At 44.6% G+C, this 20953-nt stretch overlaps 1 protein-coding gene and 1 long non-coding RNA gene across 3 annotated transcripts in view; one reads left to right on the forward strand and one right to left on the reverse strand.

Annotated features, from left to right (window-relative positions):
* The window catches only part of LOC116782449 (collagen alpha-1(I) chain-like), a 54350-nt gene extending 36669 nt beyond the window's left edge, over positions 1–17681 (forward strand). The window contains exons 2-4 of the mRNA XM_032679200.1: positions 15118–15309; positions 16249–16697; positions 17463–17681. Of these exons, the coding sequence (XP_032535091.1) occupies positions 15118–15309; positions 16249–16697; positions 17463–17681 (860 nt within the window). The remainder of the gene's footprint in view (positions 1–15117; positions 15310–16248; positions 16698–17462) is intronic.
* Positions 6889–14510, reverse strand: LOC116791699. 2 transcript variants are annotated; one of them, XR_004358830.1, is made up of 3 exons: positions 14466–14510; positions 11692–13401; positions 6889–10591 (listed from the first exon to the last, which is right to left on the reverse strand). It is a non-coding gene; the product is annotated as an uncharacterized LOC116791699 (long non-coding RNA). The 2 variants fall into 2 exon arrangements; XR_004358829.1 differs by lacking the exon at positions 14466–14510 and having other exon boundaries at positions 11692–14281.
* Positions 17682–20953: the final 3272 nt, after the last annotated feature.

Genomic DNA, 20953 nt, shown 5'->3' on the forward strand with positions numbered 1-20953 from the left:
TCTGGTCCTGGAATCTAAAGTGCATCTTCCTATATTTGTGCCCAGTGTAATGGCCCTTAATCTTGAAGTCTTTAGACCTAAATGTGACCTTAGGGGTGGGTGTTAGGGAAACTGGGATCGACCTTGCCAGGCTTGAGCTGCCTAGAAACCATTGAGCCTGAGCTGGAGCTCCTGTAGAGCAGATAGACAGAGACAGGCACCTCTGGGAAGAGGTTCCCCCCCAAGAGGTAGGTGGGTGGATGAATTTCTCCTTTTGGGGCACCAAGTCTAGGTAAGATTAATATCTCTGTCTTTTCATGCAAATGATGGTAAACTAAAGAACTGAGTGGAGGGTGTTCCCTTTACCTCTCAGGAAAACTGTAGTTTCACAATCACCCAGCAAGCCGTGGCAATGAGCATTTTTAATTTGTTCTAATTTTACAAAAACTACAATACATAGTTAGTTTTGTTTTACCTTTAAAACAAAATGTCTCCCTCAGCTCTAGGTTCCCTAGAAAAAAAAATGTTTAAGCTCATGTCCACAGTGCTGCATTGTGACGGTTCATCCTAGAGTGTCGGCATGTGAAAACCTTCCTGGTTCTCCAATCTGCTGCCAAGTTCATCTCCATTACCCCTATTTTTAACTCTGAGAAAGGATAAGCCATACAAGATTATAAAGGATAAGCCACATTAAGATTAACAATTTTGGGGCTTGTCAAATTAAAATAAATGGGGTAATCAGTTTGTAGTGTAAGGAAAGGAGCTACAAACTTGGTGCCTGCCTGCCTGCCATTGGTTTCTTTCAGCTGAGACTCTGTGATCTCAGCTCCTATAGAAACTGAGCATGGTGAATCAAATCTTGGGATGTATTTTCTTTTTATGTTTGTGTTTGTTTGGTTTAAAGGGTATTTATGCTTCTCCTGTAGTCTTAAAAATAGGAATTATCTTACCCTGAGAATATAACACCCAAGAATTTCCTATGCATGCATCAGATACCCGAGTACATCTTTAAATCAGAACTCAACAGGTAGAAGCCAGGTGAAGTGAGAGGAGAAGGACTGGAAACGAATTGGTTTAATCAAAAAGGGATGAGAACTTAATGAGTGGTGCAAGACCGCACTATCTGCTTCAGTCACTCTCCTGCACTGAAATCCCACTGATCTAGATCTGTTACTCAGATGCACAAGCAAGAGGGCACATATCGTCTATGACATCTCCAAGTAACCTTACAAGGACTATGAATGAGCTGGGTTGTGATTGCTACTTACCATAATTTCTTTCAGCTCCCCACAAATTTTAAATTTTATATATTTTTTTCATCTAGAGACAGTAGTCAAGAGGCCCTTAAGAGTAACCCACACATGCAGTGTCTAGCAGGGAGGGACCTTGGCTTTGAAGAACCTTCCATAGCTAAGATAAAAAAGAAGAGTTACAGTGTGTGCTCAAGCTGTTTTATGAGTAATTTTCCACTTTTTCATTGGAAACTTTTAACAGGGTTATGCTGCTGACACATGCTATGATAAACTGCAGGACTCTCAGGGGATTGGCTAGAAAACAGTTTTTCTCATCAGTAACCAGCTAGAGAGCTGATGCTCTATGACTTGCCACAGTCTATACATGCTCTATAAGCCAATCACAAACAAAACCTAGGCATGCCTTCCCATGCTTAAAGGCGAGGGGTCAATATGGGGAAAGTTAAGGTAATGTAAGTGCTGCTCAAATTTTATTGGCTTATATATGAAACTGATCTCAGCACCATAGCAGGAGACAGACTGTCTTACTTTTTGTCCTCAAAAAACTGTTCTCCAGAGAATGCAAGCAGGCCCCGTGGATAAGCACTGTAAATCTGTAGTGCCTATAAACCTATATGTTCTCACCATATCTGATAGACAGATTTTAGTGGGTTTATATGAGATTAGCTAGACGTTTTAGGCTAAAGGGATAGCTAATGCTTTGCCTCTAACACCTTCATCTGAGGAGGTTTCCCAGTTGAGTTTGCCGGTAAAGCTGAATAACATCTCTGAGGCAAGTATTTTCTTTGGTTTTGATTGAGAATTTTAATTCCTGCTCAGAGGCTTCTTCCATGAAAGTATGAGAGGAATACTGGTTTTTCTGTCTTTTTGAGACCAAAGGAAGTGGGAAATAGACACGTAGTCTACAGGTGAGTCTTTGATTAGCTCATGTTACTCCAGACAACATTTATCTTGTTTACATCTTCCTGCAGATTTGACTGAAGTCAATAGAGATGCATACAAGTACATCAGTGCAAACTTTCTTCTGCATAAAGAAGACAACTTAAAACAAATCTGCATTCCTTGTAACAGTAAATTTTAAAGTGTATTAAATTATAAAGTGTATAAATAAGGCTTAAATTATAATGTTGCAGGATTCTTGTTAGACAAGACATGATTGATAGTTTTGGTAACAGAATTTAAAATCTGCTTGATATAAGTCATGCCTTCTGCGTTATTCTGACTGGAACCGTGTGCTGTGGTTCTAAGAAGTAATTTGCTTATTTATTGTAACAGCCCATTTAATGAAAATTTAATGAAGAGCAGTCCTTCTGGAAATCTTAGGCTTTGTGTGTGTAGGAGGAATATTGGATCAACGTCATCTGTAACATTTTTAGCTTGGGATTTTTATTGGTGTGTTAGTAGAAGTTCTGTGTTTGCAGTCTACTTTTGTGGCAGTGACACAAACTAAATGCAGCTTCTACAGAGACTAAGACTTGCCAAATGTTGTCCTTGTCACAGGAGAGGCTACATGAGTAGCTACAACATCAGACTAACCATGGCTTGCAATGGGATGTTTCTTTTCTCACTTCTGAGAGGAGAGAGGCTGTTTTGGGTTTGAGAAAACTGTAGCAACGAGACTGCAGGAGTAAGATGCTCTCTTAGGTGTGTGTATGTCTGTATGGTGTCTTGCTCCCATTTCACATACCCTCCCCAGTAATGTATGAGAAGTGTAATTTTTTTCTCTGATATGAAAAAAGGATGAATTTGGAAATCTTAGCACTTTTTATTTTCAATTTCTTTTAGTCGGCCTTACTTTATTAAGCTAGCATATTTATACCAAATATGGAGTTCTGAAGTTGACTAGGGATGTCCCTAAGATCACCACTGCCATTGTAAAGCCAGGAATCTAAAAAGAGGATAAATCCCTTTTGTATGGCTCTGTAAGCAGCTCTACTTGCTGGTTAGATTTACATATCAAATGCATTTCAATCTTTTTTTTCTTCTGAGCACTTCTGAACTAAGCCTATTCTTCAGGGCATTTGTTCAATTATGCCACTTAGGAGCTTGTGGATGGTTCCTGGGCCATTGTAATGCGTGACCAGTTATCAAGCTTTGTATTAGTGTCCTACGTGCCTTTTTTCAGTAACAGTGTTGCTTTTTTCCCATCCCCTTACACAGTTTCCTGTTGCCTATTTCTTCCTTGTGTTTTTGTCCTTGTGCAGTAGTAGGTAGTATTTGCTTGTGGTAGTATTTGCTGAAATGTAGGAGAAAAATTTCTGGATTTCACTCGAGCCCTGAAGGTTATGAGTAGGCCTTGAAACAGGAAATTCCCATTGCAGCTCCAGACCTGAGAGAGTAGTGGGAGGAAGGGGGTGCATGGTTGGGGTAATTGATGGAGAAAGTGGAAATGCTCTTATCCTCATACTGTCAGAAAGAGTAATACCCAGCCCTGTGCTGGAGCACACCTGGGATCACTGGGTCGGGATCAGACAGCAGGGCTGGTGTACCATCTTTCTCCCTCCTGCACTGTCTCCACAGTCCTACTGTACCACTACTGAAACACTTGGTCACAGAATTTATCCCATTTGTGAATTTAACATACATGCTTTTTGCAGAAAAGAAAGATATTTGGTGGAGAGTGTCTTAGGAAAATCTATTTACTCATGGAAACTTGTCTCACTAAGATTTGAGGAAAGAGAGGAAAAGAGGACACTTCGCATGCGCAAACACCAGTTTGTACCTCATACACACACACACACACAGATGAGTACATGATCATATGCACATACCAGTTGTGATCATTTCCAACAACTATTCACAAGACAATAGTTTCAAAACCACAGTGTCAAACTGGAAGCCTGTGTGTGTTGCTATGGATATAAGGGTTTGCCTAGAAAAGCAAGTCAAGTTTGCCCAAAAAATTACTGATGTAGGGTTGAGAACTTGATTTTCTGAAGTGATCTTCTTCTGAAAATGAGCCTCTTCAAAACCATTAAGCCTTGACTACCAAAAACATGAAGCAACTTTCTACATCTTATTGCTGGTACTACTATCAGTAGTAAAACCAGGAAACATGAAAGAATATGCGAGCGGCACGGCATTGTGAACAGATATTAAATGGAATTGTTCATTAAAGAATGTTTATTAATATTACTTTAAAGTATTCGATTGATTCAGAAAGTCACTTAACATTAAGAATGTAATTAAGTGTATGTTTAAATTATTCTCTGAACTGCTTCAGTAACAAAGGATCTGGATTAGAACTAAAAGTAAACACCAAGGATGTCTTCAGGCTTTGGTAAGTTGAATATAGTGGAATTACTTTTACTTTGGTGAAAGGAACAATAAAAGAAAACATAAAATTAAGTTTTTTGGAAGCTTTTTTCTTTTCTTCTTCTGTAAATGTGGTATTTTAAAGTTTCTCACTTCCCTGGATCCCTTTGTTTTAGTAGATGTGTTATAAATATATATGTTTATATATATGTATAGATGAACTGTATGCACATGATGTCCAAATGTAACACATGGGAATAAATAAGCATGTAGCCTGAAGACATAATGTTGTAGCTTCAAGAGGCAGGCCCTGACAGGAAAATTTGACTATACAATAGTACTTCCCAACAGCATGATTGACCAAGTTTTCCAAGTCTCCCCCTTCTGAACCACTTTCAGCCCCACTAATAACAAAAAAGGGAAAAATCACAGGCTGAGCAGTTTATAACAATGCTAAAGTGAACTGGGAGAGTTCTTCACCGTGAATTTCCAGATTTTCTCACTATACCCATCTAGTCCCAAAGCCCTCTTTAGCAGTTTGTTAACAGCTCTGACCCCTACAGAGCTCTTAAGATCCATCTCTGTCCATACAAAATTTAGATAATTTGTGGTTTGAACAATTGTCCATATGTTAGACTATCCCAATTAAGTAGTCCCTACTGCCCCTACTTTGCTATAAAAACAGTTGTATCATATAAGTAATAGAGAGCAGCAGAGAGAATCACATGAATATGTAATGTTTCTAATGTTGCTCATCTGCATTGCCCGTGCTTGATCTGCAAAAATACTTAATCATTTTGAACGAGACAACTTCTCTAATAACCAGTACTGTGGTGGTCACAGCTTTCTTATGCTGGGAATTGAGAAACTTCAGCTGGAACTTCAATAAGCTGTACTGGTGCTTCTCAAATCCTGACAATGGGGACACAGCCTGCCAAAGGGCTGTATGATGTGTATATATATACTTGTCTGCTCCTGCCAGGGTAGGCGCATCTCAAGAGCTTTAGATTGGTAGTCACTGAAGCCTAGACTGAGTACTCGCACTGAAAGGTGGGCTTACCAGCAAGTGACTCTCCCTGGAGTTCACACCAGCAAGTGACTCTCCCTGGAGTTCTCCATGGTGAAAACCCGCCATCAGATGGAAGATTGTGAATATTGTTGAATTTAGATACTAGTTGTCTGGCTGAATTGCTGAGAGTGTCTGAGGCTGCTGGCATGGTTCTGCAGACCCTGCCGTGCCCTGCTGTCTTCACTAGCCCTCCACGGAGCTGTCTGGAGGAAGGGTAGTCAAGCCTATTGAATCATATTTGAAGGAAAAAAATGAAAGAAAATTGGGTAAATAAACTCTTAAAATTACTTTTACCAGTAGCTGGGCACCCCTAAGGTGGTATACTGAAATAATAAATTAAGATATCCTGTCTACAAATCTGTGATTTCTTTAGAGATGCAGATTTTTTTTCCATAAGCAACGATGCTTTCCAAACACCTGTTAAATAATTTGCAATCAGAAACCAGAATATAGAAGATTTTTAAGTACAGAGTGTCAGATCAGCTTTCTGTATTCATCTTGATAAATTCTTAAGTTCTTACTGTGCATTTTCCAGGGTTTTGTTTTTCTGAATCTGCTTTTTTGGGAGAGCTCAGGCAATTTTTGACCCTGTTAACATACCTATTTTGCTATGTTTTTTTCTCACTGTTAAGCAAACTGAAAAAGTAGGGAATACAGTTCTGCTAAATTTGGTGTCCAAAACCTCTCCACCTCTCCTTAGTTTTTTCCTCTAGAACATTCAGAAAGCACGATCTGTTAGTGTGATGTCTGCTAATTCCTCCCTACCAATATAATCACTTTCTAAAAACATCAACTCTCAGAAAGGACGGAAGGGCATGGCAACTCTGTGTGTAACCTGGGCATTCCAGCTCCAATCCATACCCCCTAGGGGCAGAATGTTCATTTCACCCAGCTTTACTGCTAACGCTGAGCAGCATTGATGGTTAAAACCCCGCCTTGTCCTTCTCAGACAGAAGAGAGGTTGCTAGTATGACTAGGTTGCTAGGTTTCTAAAATTAAGGGAAATGTAGGAATCATGTGCTACAGGATGCAAACCCCGAAACATGACAGAGAAATGCAGAGTTTTGAATGAGGAAACATGGAATACTTGTGTGTGTTATATTGATTTGTATTGCATTAGGTAAGGAGTCTATATGTGACACAATAATTTAGTGTTTCTGTGTAAGTCTAGCAGATTCAAAGCCAACTTTCTAGTGCCTATTTTGCAGGGATTTTTCAGGAGCATTTCAAAAGATCAGCCATCTTTCTCTTTCACTGACACGGCTTTTCTGGTTTAGCTCTGACATTTGTAATTGCTTCAAATGAGTTGTTTTTGCCTTTTCCTGCCTGTACTTAGCTACTGCTTGCCTTTATTGGTCTTTCTAAATCCCAGATCTGGGCACATATAAGAAGAAGGAAAGATTTGTCCTCCTGTTCCTTATCAGACTCATATCCCCTCCTTCAAGTTAGGCTTTGGGCTGGAACTGCAGTCCCAGTCCTCCAGGTTTATCCCAAATCAGTGTCTCCTCTGCCCTTCATCCTACGTCATGCGGCTCAAGGAAGAAATATCCTGCGGTCAAGAATCCAACAAACACAGCTTCTGCTGACAAGTTTTCACCAGAAAAAGGTTCTTCAAAGGCATCCCTTAATCACTTGGGACTTGTTTGTAGTTCTTGCTTGCTGGACAAAATTGTTCTTACTTTCTGAGAGGGTGAGTGCTTGAATAAATTGAACAAACCCCGTGTATGTGGAGACATAAAAATCTATTGATTTTTGTGTTTGCCCACAAAATGTTAAAGAAGCTTGTTTGCACAACTGTCTTAAGCTGAACACAAAAGGATGAGCACAGGCAACAGAGGAAAATGCATTATAAATTTTAAAAAAAGTACTTTTCACCGTTCTATTGTACTTTGAACTATTTGTCTCCTTTCTGTGCTTCTCCATATTGCTCTATAAACTTCTGAGGTTGCAGAATTATTTCTCTTCACTTAAGTTTGAATAGAAACTCATTCTTCATTTCTACTCAGAATCAGTGGCAGTCTTCCCAATAAATGCTCAGCTCAGTATTCCCCAAATTTTCCAGGTAGTTTCATAGTTTCCATGCAGGTGAGCTGGGTAGTCTTTGTTCCTTCACATCCACACGTGAGCCACAGAATAGCCTTCATCTTGCAGGCTCATGTGTTGTATCTGCAAAGGTGGCAGTGTTTTTCTGTAGTTTAAGATGGTAAAAACAGTCAGGTGTTTTCATTTCTAACTTCTTGTTTTCGTGTATTTAGGATTCCTTAAGATTTTGCATCCTTAGATGACTTTTCTCTGATGTGTTCTTTGTCTCCAAAGTTGAGAGAAAATTAAAAAAAAAAAAAAGAAGTTTATATATTGCTGAAATTTATAACATGATGTAACATGTCTTTATGGACTGCTAATTGTTTGAAAATGGATTAACGTTAATATAGTTGGTATCTGGGCTGCATTGATTTATCCATATTTTTAATCTCTATATGCCTGTATGCAAATCACCATGCAGACAAAAACAATATATCATAAACATCCAGGACCTGTGTTTCTTTGATTGCTTGCAGTTAGTATAACATAAACCTTGCTAAATGTTCTTCTGTCAATCTACAAAACCTGTAAACAAGTCATCTTTGCATTTTCCTTATCTCTTTGCTTAAAATCAGAAAAATGAACAAAAAGAAAAAGCTTTTGAATTCTTTGATTTAGAGAATTTATTTCCAGTAATTTTAGAACAGCCGTAACATACCTGGATTTTCTGTTCCTGTAAGCTTACAATATTATTGACATATTGAAGTGTATCTTATTATGCAAGTTTTGCATAGTGACAGAAGGAACACTTCAAACAAGAACAGAGGTTGTTCGTATAGCGCACTTAGAATTTTTTAATAATATGTGTAAGAAAAAATTGCTGACTCATTGAAACCAAGCAGCGAAATTGTACATTTTGTTAATTTACCCAATTCAAAAATTCACCTTGAATTAATGGATTAAAACACCTTGTTGTGAACATTTTGTTTTATTTGAAAATACTTCTCTTCCTTCCTTTTCTCAATTTCTTCCTATTTCTCTTTGTTTCTCCTTTTTTTTTCTGTCTCTTCCTCTTTCACTTTCTCTTTTGTTCTCGTTCTTTCTCTAATTCCCTTTCAAAACATGCTCTTATTTTAAAATTGTCCTAGATTTTGAGCTCCTAAATACACAAGAAATATTTTTCTTGATCCAGGCTGAGACCTATTTTTTTTTTTTTTAGATTTCAGCAGAAAACAGTCAGAATACTCTTCCTAGTAAATGAATTCAGCTACTCACTCTTCAAATGATTTTTTTCTTGTCTTCCACCAGCTTATGAGAAGGTTATTTATTAATTTAGTTCCCTTTATGCTTAGGTTAGGGGTTTGGATTTTTTTTCAAGGTAACATTAGTGCTAGCATCCTAGTAGTACAATTACTTCTTTGCCTATCCTAGCATCGTTTGTCCTCTGATATTTGCCAAGAGCTGTCATACTTCCCCTCTGACTTCACTTTGCTGAGCTGACAAATCAAGTTCTTGTCATCAGTTCATGACTGGAGACTCTTCATCCTCTTTGCTATCTTAGTAGCCTTTTGTTTGACGATTAATGGGGTGACATAATCCCAATGAAAACTTGCCTACATCTAGGGCTATAGCATAAAATAATTTCCTCTAATAGTATCCCACTAGCTTTTTTTTTTTTTCCAGGTGTATATCACGCATGTGGCATGCAGATATTATGCAACAAAATAATACCCCAAGTCCTCTTCCTCCCTCTGTTTCCAGACACTTGTAGTCCTAACTTACAACATGAAACGGTTTCATTTATTCCAGACCATGATGTTCCATGTTCTCAAGCAACATTTGTTTTGTTTCTATTATTGCCATTCAGTAAAGTGATTGTGTTCTTTCTCACACAGTATTCCAGAAGCCCTACATTTTTCATAGATACGGAAAAGTGTTTCTGGGTCGACTCTGCTATTATTATGTATTATTTCTCTTTATGTAGGATTAATGCTCTATTTTTATTGCGTGTATATTATTAGGAAGCGCTTGGATGCATTTAATTGACTGCACTAATAGTGTAGTGTGAACACTGACCTTGGTCAGACCATGGCTGTGTTAGTAGTATGAACCTTCAGTTCAAAGGGATTCAGCAGTCCCAAAGTGTTTGTCCTGTCCTGGCAGTTAGCGGGGCTCGTATTCCAGTACGTAGCTATGGATCTGAAGCACAACTGGGGACTGCAGTATGTGCTGCAGCGCCATCTTAAATCAACACTTCATTTAGGGAAGGATGGAATTCCTTTTGAAATGTGTATTGCATCCTATGTACTTCAAATCTTGACCATGCATGTTTAAACCTGGCTCTTGGTATAAGTGTGCAACATCTTGCTAAAAAGTCAAGCTTACTAAAATTAAGTTTGTGAACATATAAGTGCAGAAGACCTATCTGAACAGGTACATATATTGTTTTGATTTTACACTTACCAAGATAAAATTAACACTTCTTTCTTTTTAACTGAGAGGTTTCTATGTATTTCTTAAATACTCATGACCTGAAACCTATAGCTGATGTCACCGGTCTGACTAATGTGGGGAATCTGACATTTTAGTTGTTTGAAATTGAGCAAAAGAAATGCAAAGAAGAAAAACCCACGGATTTTTGTTTTCTTTTGGGATTTTGGTGCTCTTTTCAAGGAAATGATTTATTCTGATTGGCCCTTAGAATCCTCTACAGAGGAGAGATGAGGAACTATAAATCTTTAAAATAGGTCAACATCTCACTAATTATTGCTTTAATTAGTGACAGCCACATAATAATTTTTATTCCTCTGTTCAATTTAATAGTAGTCAGACATATTTGAATTTTTCTAATTTGAAAGAAGTTGTGCCCTTGATTTTTAATGGACTTCACCCAGTCTGGCAGATTACTTGGAAGTGTTGATGGTAAAAATTTAAAGACTGTACCTTTACTTTTCCTGTCACAGCTGCTCTTTTCATTTTATCCACAAATATTAGTAGGCTGAGCATGTATTACCTGAAGAAATGAAAAATAGCAAAAAGTTCTTAATTAGGTTTGAAAAACAACAGCGTGAATGTAAGAGATTTTTACAGAGACCTGTACATTCATTAAAAAATGTTTTCTCAGTTGATTGTCTCATACACTAGACGTATAACAGTAAATCAAATAATGTATGGTTTAAATGGTCCAAAAATACTTTCAACACCTCTGCTAGATCTTGTTTGTGAGATAGGAATAATGTATGGAATAAGTTTGGGGTTCAGAAAAGACTGAACAGTTGTTTTATACAGGTTGTGCCAAATGACATCACAGTGCTGGGTCATAACCCTCTGAAGTTGGAAAGACCTATGTATGTTCCATGTTCCAAGTACTGTAATAATGCTTCAAATAATTATATTATTCTCTGTTAAAATTTCTAAGAAAATAATACTATTGCCTTGCTTATTAGCTTCTTTACCAGCTGCATTCGTTAAGATCAGTTCAAATATACACTAGCTAGTTGCTGTAAACAGCATTTCATCTTCATTTTCTTGTACAAAAAACTTATACAAAACTTATTAGCGATGGAGTTAACAACCTTAGATTACATTTTAAGTACTATTGTACAAGTATTGAGTGTGTATTTTAGTTAATGTTATTTAACATGCAAACTGTACTTCACTGCCTAATAAACAGAATTACTTTAATATGGCAAATTATAAAGCAACCTTAGTATAGACAGTACACCAAGTTAATTTAACAGGTTCCTCCTGTTAATTAATTTGTCCTTGATTTGCAATTTAAAATATTTTATACCAACAACATATTTAAAATTTGGTATTTCTTCCCCGTTTTCTGATTGTGGGACTTCTTTAGTCAGGTTTTCATAAGACTACATCTGACATACAAATATTTAGTATAGAGTAGTGCAGTACTCTTAATACCCACCATGCTATTGAAGCAGCTCCTGACTAAGTAAAAATTAATTTATATTAAACTGCAAATTACTATCTCTGTTATCTCACTCCTCTCACTCCTCAGTATTGTGGTAATTTATCAGTACCAGAGGAGCTAAGTAATACAAAAGAAATGTGAGGAATTTTGTGCAGAGTGTGAAAATTAATCTCATTACATACCTTACTTGTTGGCTCATCCACTTTCCTGCCCTGTGGCAGTCATCGCCGTGCACCAGGCCTTGAAGCACCAGACACGTTGCTTCTCCTCTGCTTCTCTCAGTGTGAAGATCCTGCTGCTTGAACAGCCCTTCAGGGTGGAGACAGTGGGACAGTGCTTGTTCTACTGGAAGGCTTGCTTTGCTTATTGCCTGACTTACCTGTGCTCTACACCTTTCTTAGCCACCACCCTGAGTACAGGATAAGTGAAACAAAATGAAATGTTTGGCGTTTAATCATCCCAATTCAAAAACTAAATTTTAACTTTTTGAAAATGACTGGCCTGTGTCTGTAAATTGGACAATACCTTGAGTCTGCCTCTTGCTATAGTAGGACCATTTGCCTCTGAGTGAAACTGATGCCCCAGACTGCCTCAACAGCTGCAGTAAGCAGGTAGTAGCTCATTTCCCTTCATATTTTCGTGTCACAGATGATACTCTACAGATCTGAATCTACATGAGACAGATAGCCTCGATTCCCACTGGGAAGGCATGAAAAGATCACTTCTCACGCTCTACGCTGCAAAACATTTTAGAATGACATTTTTGATTCGGAACATTGCTTCTAAACGGTTCGTACTTGGAAGTTTCTCGTGTTCTGCCGCGCCGGGTTTGAGCGAGACTTGAGCTGGACTTGCGCTGCACTGGGCGATGCGCCGTGCGCGGCCGCCAGGGGTCGGGGCAGTGCCGGCGGAGGGGGCGCATCTTCCCGCATCCCGCCCGGCCCCGCCGGGGCAGCGCCCGGGGGCGTCCTGCGGCCGTCCCGGGGCCAAACTCTGCCCCTCTGGCTCCGGGCAGGCGTCGCTTAAGGAGGGAAAAAGGAAAAACAATTTAAAAAAAAAAAAAGGGAGAGGGAGTAGTGGGAGGGCGTGGGTGTGTTCTTCTAACTCAAGGAGAGGCTGGCAGGCAGTGCTCCCTGCTCCTCTCCGTGAGGAGCCTTGGAAATCAGACTACCCCCAAGAAAAATTGCTGAGAGCAGGGTTTTTGTTCTGTTCTTGGAGTAAGAAGGCAAGTGATGAATATTAAGTGCAGGTTACTTTCAGATGCCGCCACCATAACCTCAACCTACGGCAGAGATGTGACATCGGAAGGGGAAACACATGGCTCTCTCTAGATGGCATAGTTCATCAGCTGGGTCTTCAGACCTTCCTTTCATCCATTTTTTATGTGCTCCATCATCATCGTCACCACCATTATTATTGCTACTGTGTTTAGAAAGGAGGAAGGTTCCCTGTTTCTGAAAGCTTTCCAAGAGAACCTCCATCTATTCCAAAGTTCCATTTCTTTCCAAGCAGTAAGAAATATTTTTAAAATTACATTGAGAGATTGGCAGTAGCAGGTTCACTTACATATTTATGTTTCTTTTGCTGTGAAAGTATAGAAGGTTTATAACAAATCTTTAGCGCTGATTTCCAAGAAAACAAGAAGGAATGAGATGTGGTGGAGATAATGCCTTAGTGCAGGGGTAGTCAGTTCACGTTTGTAATCCTACAAAGAGTTTAACTGAGTCCTTCAGGTTGCTCAGGACACAACACATTTAAAAGACTTCCCTGTTCTCTACCTGTATGAGGGTTAATCTCGGCTGTGCATCATCCTGGCCCACACACGAGCAGGCGAAGATGGACTTTCCTCTGTTTACTGCATGGCTGTCCTGAGATCCTGCGAAGTACTGGGTCTTACAAAGAACACATAAACAAGAAGAAATTATAAATAGAAATTAGGGCAATCTGAGGGTACATAGAAAATGTGCAAATGTGCATATGTATGTGTGGGTAGATGTGTATATATGAAGAGGCATCTCAAAAACAAGAAATGAGAGAAGCTATGTGGCACAGCAGGAGCAGGCAGTGCCTTGAGAAAAACTCATCCTCAGCTCTCTGAGCTGAAGAGAAAGGATGGAGTAGCCCATGTACTTCATCTGTCTACTGGACAGCATAAGGATGACTACAGGGAAATGAAGAGGCTGAGGAAAAAGTAAGATTTCTCCTCTTCTATCCCTTTGCAGAGAAGGGTGATCAGTCCAATTTGCAATCCAGTTTTTGATAAAAAACCCACTGCAGTCAGTGCTGTCTCCTGAGCGCAATAGGAAAGACGACAAAGCTCTACGACCTTCAGGCAGATGGTGTTGTTATCATTTATAGTTCTTGTAGTTATTGCTGTTTCTTAGTTGTTTTGCCTCATTTAGTGTTTGAGAACATCCCCTGCCCTGGCTGGCTGTGGCTGCCGTTTGGTAGACGGCAGAGTAGAATTAGGCCACGGCAGATGGCCGCGAACGGAGCCGGGACGGGAGAGCGACAGAGCCCCCGCAGGACTTGCTTCCAACCTGGTTGTTTCAGAGTGGCTGTTGGAAGGACTCGACGGGAGGGATGAGCCGGGGAACCCGCTCGGGGACTCCGCCGGGGCAGCGGCTGTGCACGGCGCAGACCAAGCCGCTCTCCTGCCCTACCCTCAGGGATGCTAGGTTTTCTTCCGCCGGGGACGCTCCCATCACGAGGGCCACCCGGTGCCACCCGGACGTCTCTGCGCGACCCGGAGCAGGTGGCCTGGCCGCCCGCGTCGGGAGTTCGATGACGCTGCCAGCACCAGGGACAGCGCCGGCCGCGGTCCTGGCCCCCACCTGGCCCCCTCTCGATCCCTCCGCTCCTTTGTTCCGAGGTCCCGCGGAACAAAGACTTCCGCCGCCGACGGCGCGGAGACCCCGGCCTCTCCCGTCCCCGCCCCCCCCCCCCCTCCCCACACCCGTCGGCTTGGCCCCGCCACCGCCGTCGTCTCCACCGGAGCCGCCTCTCCGGTGCCCCTGGCCGCACACACCCCGGCCCCCGCGCACGCCGCGCTGCCACCGCCGCCCTCCCCCGCGCGTAAGCTGCCCCGCACACACTACCCCACCACCGCCGCCCCCCGCTCCGCGCTCGCAAGCCGCCGCCTTACTCCTCGCCCTGCCGCCCAGACCCGCGCAAAAAGCCCGCACGCCGCTCCGCAGCCCGCCGGCACCGCTCTGAGCCGGTCTCCCCACACCGTCCCCGTACGCTACTCTCCTCCGCTCCCCCTCGCAACCGCCGCACACTCTTCTTCGCGCGTCCCGGCTGCCTCTCCGCACACGGCTCTGCTGCAGTGTCCCCGCCGCACCTCCAGCATCTCCCGCACCCGTCCACCAGCGCCGCACATGGCTCTGCCGGCCCGCGGCACAGACGATGCTCTGCTGCCTCCCGCGCACCGCGCCACTGCCCCAGGGCCCGCGTTCCTCGGCTTCCAGAGGAGTCCCGCAAGAGGAGGAGCCACTACCGAGCGGGCACCCCTAGCTACCGGCTGGGCGATGCGCAAAGAACAATCCTCGCGATGATAATATTAGAAAATGTATTTATTTCCCATTAATCGACTTTACATGGTTCAGCCCAAGAAAGCAAGAGGTCGAGTCACCACCACCTTGAAAAACCACCACGGCTACCCCAACGCTCCAGTAGTCCCCCACGGCCCCGTTACCTGCTGATGACAGCTTCCCTCGCGGGCGCCCGTCCCGTGGCAGTAACATCTCTCCACTGGGCTGCACCGATCAGTACGCCAGTCTTAGTCTCGGTTTCCGCAGGTGAGTACAGGTTGTCGAGCTCTTTATTTGCTTTGTCTCCTTTTTTTTTTTTTTTAAATTTTCAGTTTTCTATTACTTTGAGTATTAACGTTTTTGTTATGGTGTGTTCTAGCGAGATCTTTCATGCTGCTTTGAGGATCCGCTCTTGGCATTCACCGCGTGCCTTAATTGTATGACATTAAATCAAGGTCCGCTGTGAACACGGAGAGTCAGAGCCTTAGAGCGCTCTCTCTCTCTCTCTCTCTCTCTCTGGAAGCAGAACAGCAACTGATCCCCGAAAAAAACCCCGGTGATTTCCCTCTGCCCTAGTCCCATCCTGGCCTGGGCTGCATATAACTCATGCTCGAATTTTCTGACTAACCGGTCTGCTGTTTGCAATGCTCAGGAATCTGTTAAATATGTATTTAATGGATTAAAAAAAAAAAAAAGGAGAGAAAGTAAACGTGTGCCTATTAGACACTTCCAAGGCGATTGCTTTAATTTCACCAGCGTCTTCGCATGATTTTAAATACAGGAGCTGGCTCTCCCCGACTCGACGTCTGTGATTTGGCATCCCTGGCTCAGGGGGATGACCGTTCTTTCCGGCTGCCTCGGTCCGCCTGGTCCTGCGGCTTCCCTGGATCACGGGCTGGAGGAGCCCTCATCCCCAGAGCATCCCCGTTCCTCTCGGCCGGGGGAAGGAGGGGGGAGAGGGAGGTCTTTCGGCGATGAAAAATGAAAGGGCAGGACGTGTCATCTTTCTTTGTAAAGCGGAAAAAAATTTAACTCACTCGCACCTGCCCCTTTCCCGGGAGGGCCTGGGCAGCCCATCTGGCCTGCCTACACTGAACTGGCGAGTGAGGAAATGAGGGGTGAAGTCATTACAATAGTTTTAAAAAAATAAAATCAGCCTAAGCTTTTTTATTATTATTACGCTTTTTGCCATCTTTCACCGCTCAGGACGGGGACCATTCCTTTTCGGTGACGATGGCGCGCCGGGGAGGAGCGGAACGGCCGGGCGCCTTGCATCACCCTGCGGGCTGGACCACGGCCGGACCCCGGGAACTAGGCGGCTGACCTCGATTGCTTCCTCGGCCCCAGGGCCCGGGAGAGAGAGAGGAGGCGAAGCGGGATGTACTGCGGTTGCATGCGGCGGCGCCCGGTCTCCTGCGGCGGGCTGGGCTTCCCAGTATTTTCCCGTAGCTTGCCGGGGCATTTGGGGGCAAACTGGGCAGACGTCTCCGACCCCCCTCGGTACCGCAGCTCCCGCGTGCGGCCGCCTGGAAAACAGACAAAGCAAGAGCGTTAGAAAGGCAGGCGGGGAGGAGAGGAAAGGCAGGCGGGGAGGGAAGGGCGCCGGGAGCCCGCACGCCGCGCGGTTGCCAATGACAAAAGGAAGAGAGGGGGGAGTCAGAGCAGGGGAAGGGCGGGGAGGGAAGGGGAAGGGGAGGAAGGAAAGGGAAGGGAAGAGAAGAGAAGGGGGGCCACACGGACCAGACCCGAGCCTGTGGGGCTACTCGGTCTGCGGCCGAGGAGAGACAAGGCGGAACGCCCATCACCGCAGCGCCGGTGCGAGCGGGCATCTGAGTCTCTGCAGCTAGGTGGGAAGGGGCCAGCCGCGGGCAACCGCAGAGAGCAACCTCCTTGCCCTCCGCTGCAAAATCCCCGGAGAGCAAGCACAGGGGAAAGCTTAAAATGAAAAAAAAAAAAAAAATAAATTAAGGGTATGGAGGGGGGTGGGGAGCGGCATTTACCCCTTCTTTCTCGGCTTGAAGAGCGTACGAGAGCAAAGAACTAAATCCATAGGGGGAAATCCAACCATTCAAATAAAAATAAAAAAAATGAAACCACTCCGAATACTAAAAAAAAATCATAATCAAAAAGAAAATAGTCAAACCTGCCGGGGGCTGACGGCTCCTCCGCCCAGTCGGAGCCGCGGAGAGCAGGAGAGGAGAGTGCCGCTAGTTGCTTTCGGGGGATAGGAAGCGGTCCGGTCTCTCCCCCTCGCTTGCTGCTCCAGAATTAGGGATTAATGCCTCTCCAGCCAAACAAATAAGGCATCTGCCTTCAGTACAAGAGGATTACACGGGGTTGCTGACGTCACCAGCCAGGCAGATGTTGGCTCCCAAAGTCCTGATCATCTCCCGTGTCCTTGAAACCCGGCACAATCCCAGACCCGGGCGGCCCAGCCGGGTCCCTTCAAGGTCGAGGGGGACCTGCTCGGAGGGGACCCCGCCGAGCCACTCTCTCCCAAAACGTCCTCACGCATCATCGGGAGAGAAAGGTGTGAAAAGCCGAGCCCGGCAGAAAGTTCATCCCTCCCCCTTCCCTCCGGGTCCTCTCCCCCAACTCCCCCGCCTTCCTCCCACCTCCCCAGCCTCAATGTCACATGAATCTGTACAGTCATAGCGAGGAAGAGGAGCCTGATCGCCGGCTCACCCAGAGGTCACCCTTCCCGCACGGCAGGCGACCCCCCCTCACTGCGGCACCGCCGCGTCCCTCGGTCCCGCGCCGCCCCAGTCTCCCCCCCGCAGCATCCCGGAGCCCGACAAGGGGCCGGGAGCACGACGGAGTCAGGCCAGGCCGCGTCGTGCCCCACGGGCTTTGTTTCCACTGTGCCCGTCCCGGGGAGGCAGCGTCGGGCAGCGGGCGAGAGCGGATCGCTATCCTTGCGGAGACAACTCGCTCCCCCGGCCCCGGAGCTACACGGTGTCGCTGCGGCAGGCAGGCCCCATCGAACGGGCAGCGAGCCGAGCCGAGCCGAGCCGGGCCGAACTAGGGTATGCAGGAAGTGCGGAGGTGGCTCAAGGCCTCCTCTCGCCTTGGGAAGCCGGTGGCAGGTGCAGAAGTAGGGCTTTTCCTGGCTAAAGGACTTGGAAGTTGCATTTGTGCAATTCTTAGGTGAAGGTAGAGCGGCTTGTCCTTCCCGGAGCTCAGCCCTGAGTTTGCTGGAGCTGCGGGGCGGGTTGAAAGTGTCGCAAAGTGCATCTGAAAAGGGAATCCAATTAGAAGAGAGATCAAAATAAAAAAAGAAATTTGCCTGAGAATCATGTCTGTTGCCTCTGCTGTGGCATAAAGTCCATGACTCATCATTGCTAGTCCCTTTGCATCGAACAATGGTTTCAATCATTTCGGTTCTGCAGAAAGGCAAACTAGATGATGTGACATAACGGAGCAGGATGAAGAAGACGGGATTGCCAGTATCTAGGCTCCTGTTGGGTTGATGTTGTTGTTGTTGTCCAAAGAAGCTGTTTTATAGATCTGTTCCATATTATCCTTGTCTGTCAAAGTGGCATTTAATTTTTCCAATTGTGGAACTTGGTCACTGATAAAATCAATTTAATTTACACCACTGTCATTCAGCCGATCCGAGCAGTAGATTTATTTTTGGCTCGGAGTTGAAGGGAAAAAAGCAATCGTATGCAGAATGAAGAGATCCTTTTACTTCTTTTGCAGGCAGTAAGAAGAGAAATCCCTGTCATGGCATTTTAACAGACATTGCTCTCCTGCAGGAGAATTACAAATGTAATTTCTCAAATCTTTTGCTTAGAAACTTGAGCAGCAACACGAAAGGGATAGCAAGAAAAACAGAGCAGCCCGGCCCTCGGCGTTCCGTGGGGGCAGGTAGCCCCGTTCACCCCCTTTTCCCGGGGTGACACCGACTGCTCCCGGTCCCTGTCCATGGTCCTGACCCGCCGGCGGCAGCGGGCGCTGCTCCCGCGACCGTGCGGGCGGCCCTGCGCGCCCCTCCGCGCCCGCTCGGCCCGCGCCACCGCAGGGCCGGGGAGTCTGCTGCTCCTCCGGGGCACTTCCACCAACGCCTTCACTTTGTTGTGATCACTAATAATGCTATTTTTTTTTAAACTCAGAACCTTAGAAGAAGGTGGTGGTGGTGGTGGTGGTGGTGGTGGTGGTGGTGGTGGTGAGGATTTACCTTTCTTGGGTTTTATTTGATAGCTCTCCTGTTTCAAAGAGCTTTTAATCACTGACGCCTGGGCAAGCCCACATTTTAATAGGAAGTGGCTGATATCGGACAAGGGTGTTTAAACCTCGGACTCTCATTTGTTTCCTTAAATAGATTAACATGGAAATTCAAAAGTGTTTTTTTGGTAGCTGGTACCTACCTATGAGCTGAAAAGAACTGACAACATTGCGAACTATATTTTTCATTACACCTTACAACGGGAATACCTTGCACACACTGGTTAAATATGCTCTAAAATCTCAGTTTACATATATATGGCCTCTTTCCGAATCTAAAAGAAAGATCTTACTACGTGGCTACATGCACGCGCACACAGATACACTCTCTGTCTCATGCACATACATGTATGTATACATAAAGTTTAAATAACTTAGTGGAAAAGTCAGACCGTCGTTCACGAATCTTTTCTCAGATCACAACACACACACAATTGGCCAACGCTGCTCCTTAGCATTTAAAAGGAAGGACAGGTCTCGTAATGCTATTTCTTCAGTCCCCACTTCTCTCATAACCTGCTCTCCTGAGTTGAATAACGCGGGCAAAGAGCAGCTGAAATAGCCCCTCCGCTGCAAAAGGGTCTGAATGCAGCAGCTTTAGAAATTGTGCACTAGCCCTGCAAGGAGAAATGTGTGGGATCTCTCGAATGTGAGGTGCTACCGGCTGCGGAAAGGGCAGAGCTGAAGCCATTCACACTTCGTAGGCTGGGAGATTTCTTTCAAAAGAGCCCTGAAGTGTTTAAGATTTGGGGGAAAACCCTTGTACCGGAAGAAAATGGCCTAAGCACAATAGGACTCGCCATTTTCTCCTTCCAAAGCACAAAGCAGCTCCGCGGCTTCAGCACCACACAAAGAAAGTCCGGACCCTCTCAATTCTCTTACATTTTCCCCCACGATTTCAAAAGCCTTCCCCTCCAACCGATCCGCTTTCCCAGGAGCGCTCTCACAGAAATAAAGAAAGAAAGGAGGAAAGGGAGGGGGAGAAAAGCAACTAGGCTAGGCGAGAGGGAGACAGTTCTGGTCTTAGTTTATTTAAAGCAAATCCTTCCAGGGAAAAGTACTCCTATCCCACATACACTTGAGGAGCGTGTGTGTGTGTGGGGGGGGGGGTGGGGTGGGTTTGGAATTCCAAAAAGCCAAACATCTGGAAAGCTGTTTTGACCACCGCATTCCTTCAAGCTGGGCGGACGCACGATGCACTACACAGACCCGAGCAGATCGCGCTGCCTGCGGATGTTTATGTACACACACAGGCGCGCAAATTCCCGTGCCAAAAAAAAAAAACCAAACTCATTTTCATTCCAGTTAAGCCCACAAACTGATGCCGAAAACAGTCCTCTGTCCCCACCACTGCCAACATCGGACAATCCTCAGCGCCCGCGGAGCCCCGCACCCCCGGCTGCTGCCCTGCCGCCGCGCCGCTCTCCGCTCAGCCGTCCGTCCCTCTCCCGCTTTTATTATCTTATCTCAGTAAGTCGGCAGAAGACTGATAGACCGATAAAGAGGGGGTGATAGATTAAAAAAAAAAAAAAAAAAAAGTAGAACAACAAAGAATCAAAACAAACCGGAGCAACACCAACCTAAACATCAGCCTGTCACTATCGCTCTGAAATACAGCAAGAGACCTCGTACTTACAGCCAGCGCTAAAGTGAGTAATCCTCATCCCAGCGTGGTTGGGTTTGT

The sequence above is a fragment of the Chiroxiphia lanceolata genome, chromosome 1 (assembly GCF_009829145.1).
Source record: "Chiroxiphia lanceolata isolate bChiLan1 chromosome 1, bChiLan1.pri, whole genome shotgun sequence".
Classification (NCBI taxonomy): domain Eukaryota; kingdom Metazoa; phylum Chordata; class Aves; order Passeriformes; family Pipridae; genus Chiroxiphia; species Chiroxiphia lanceolata.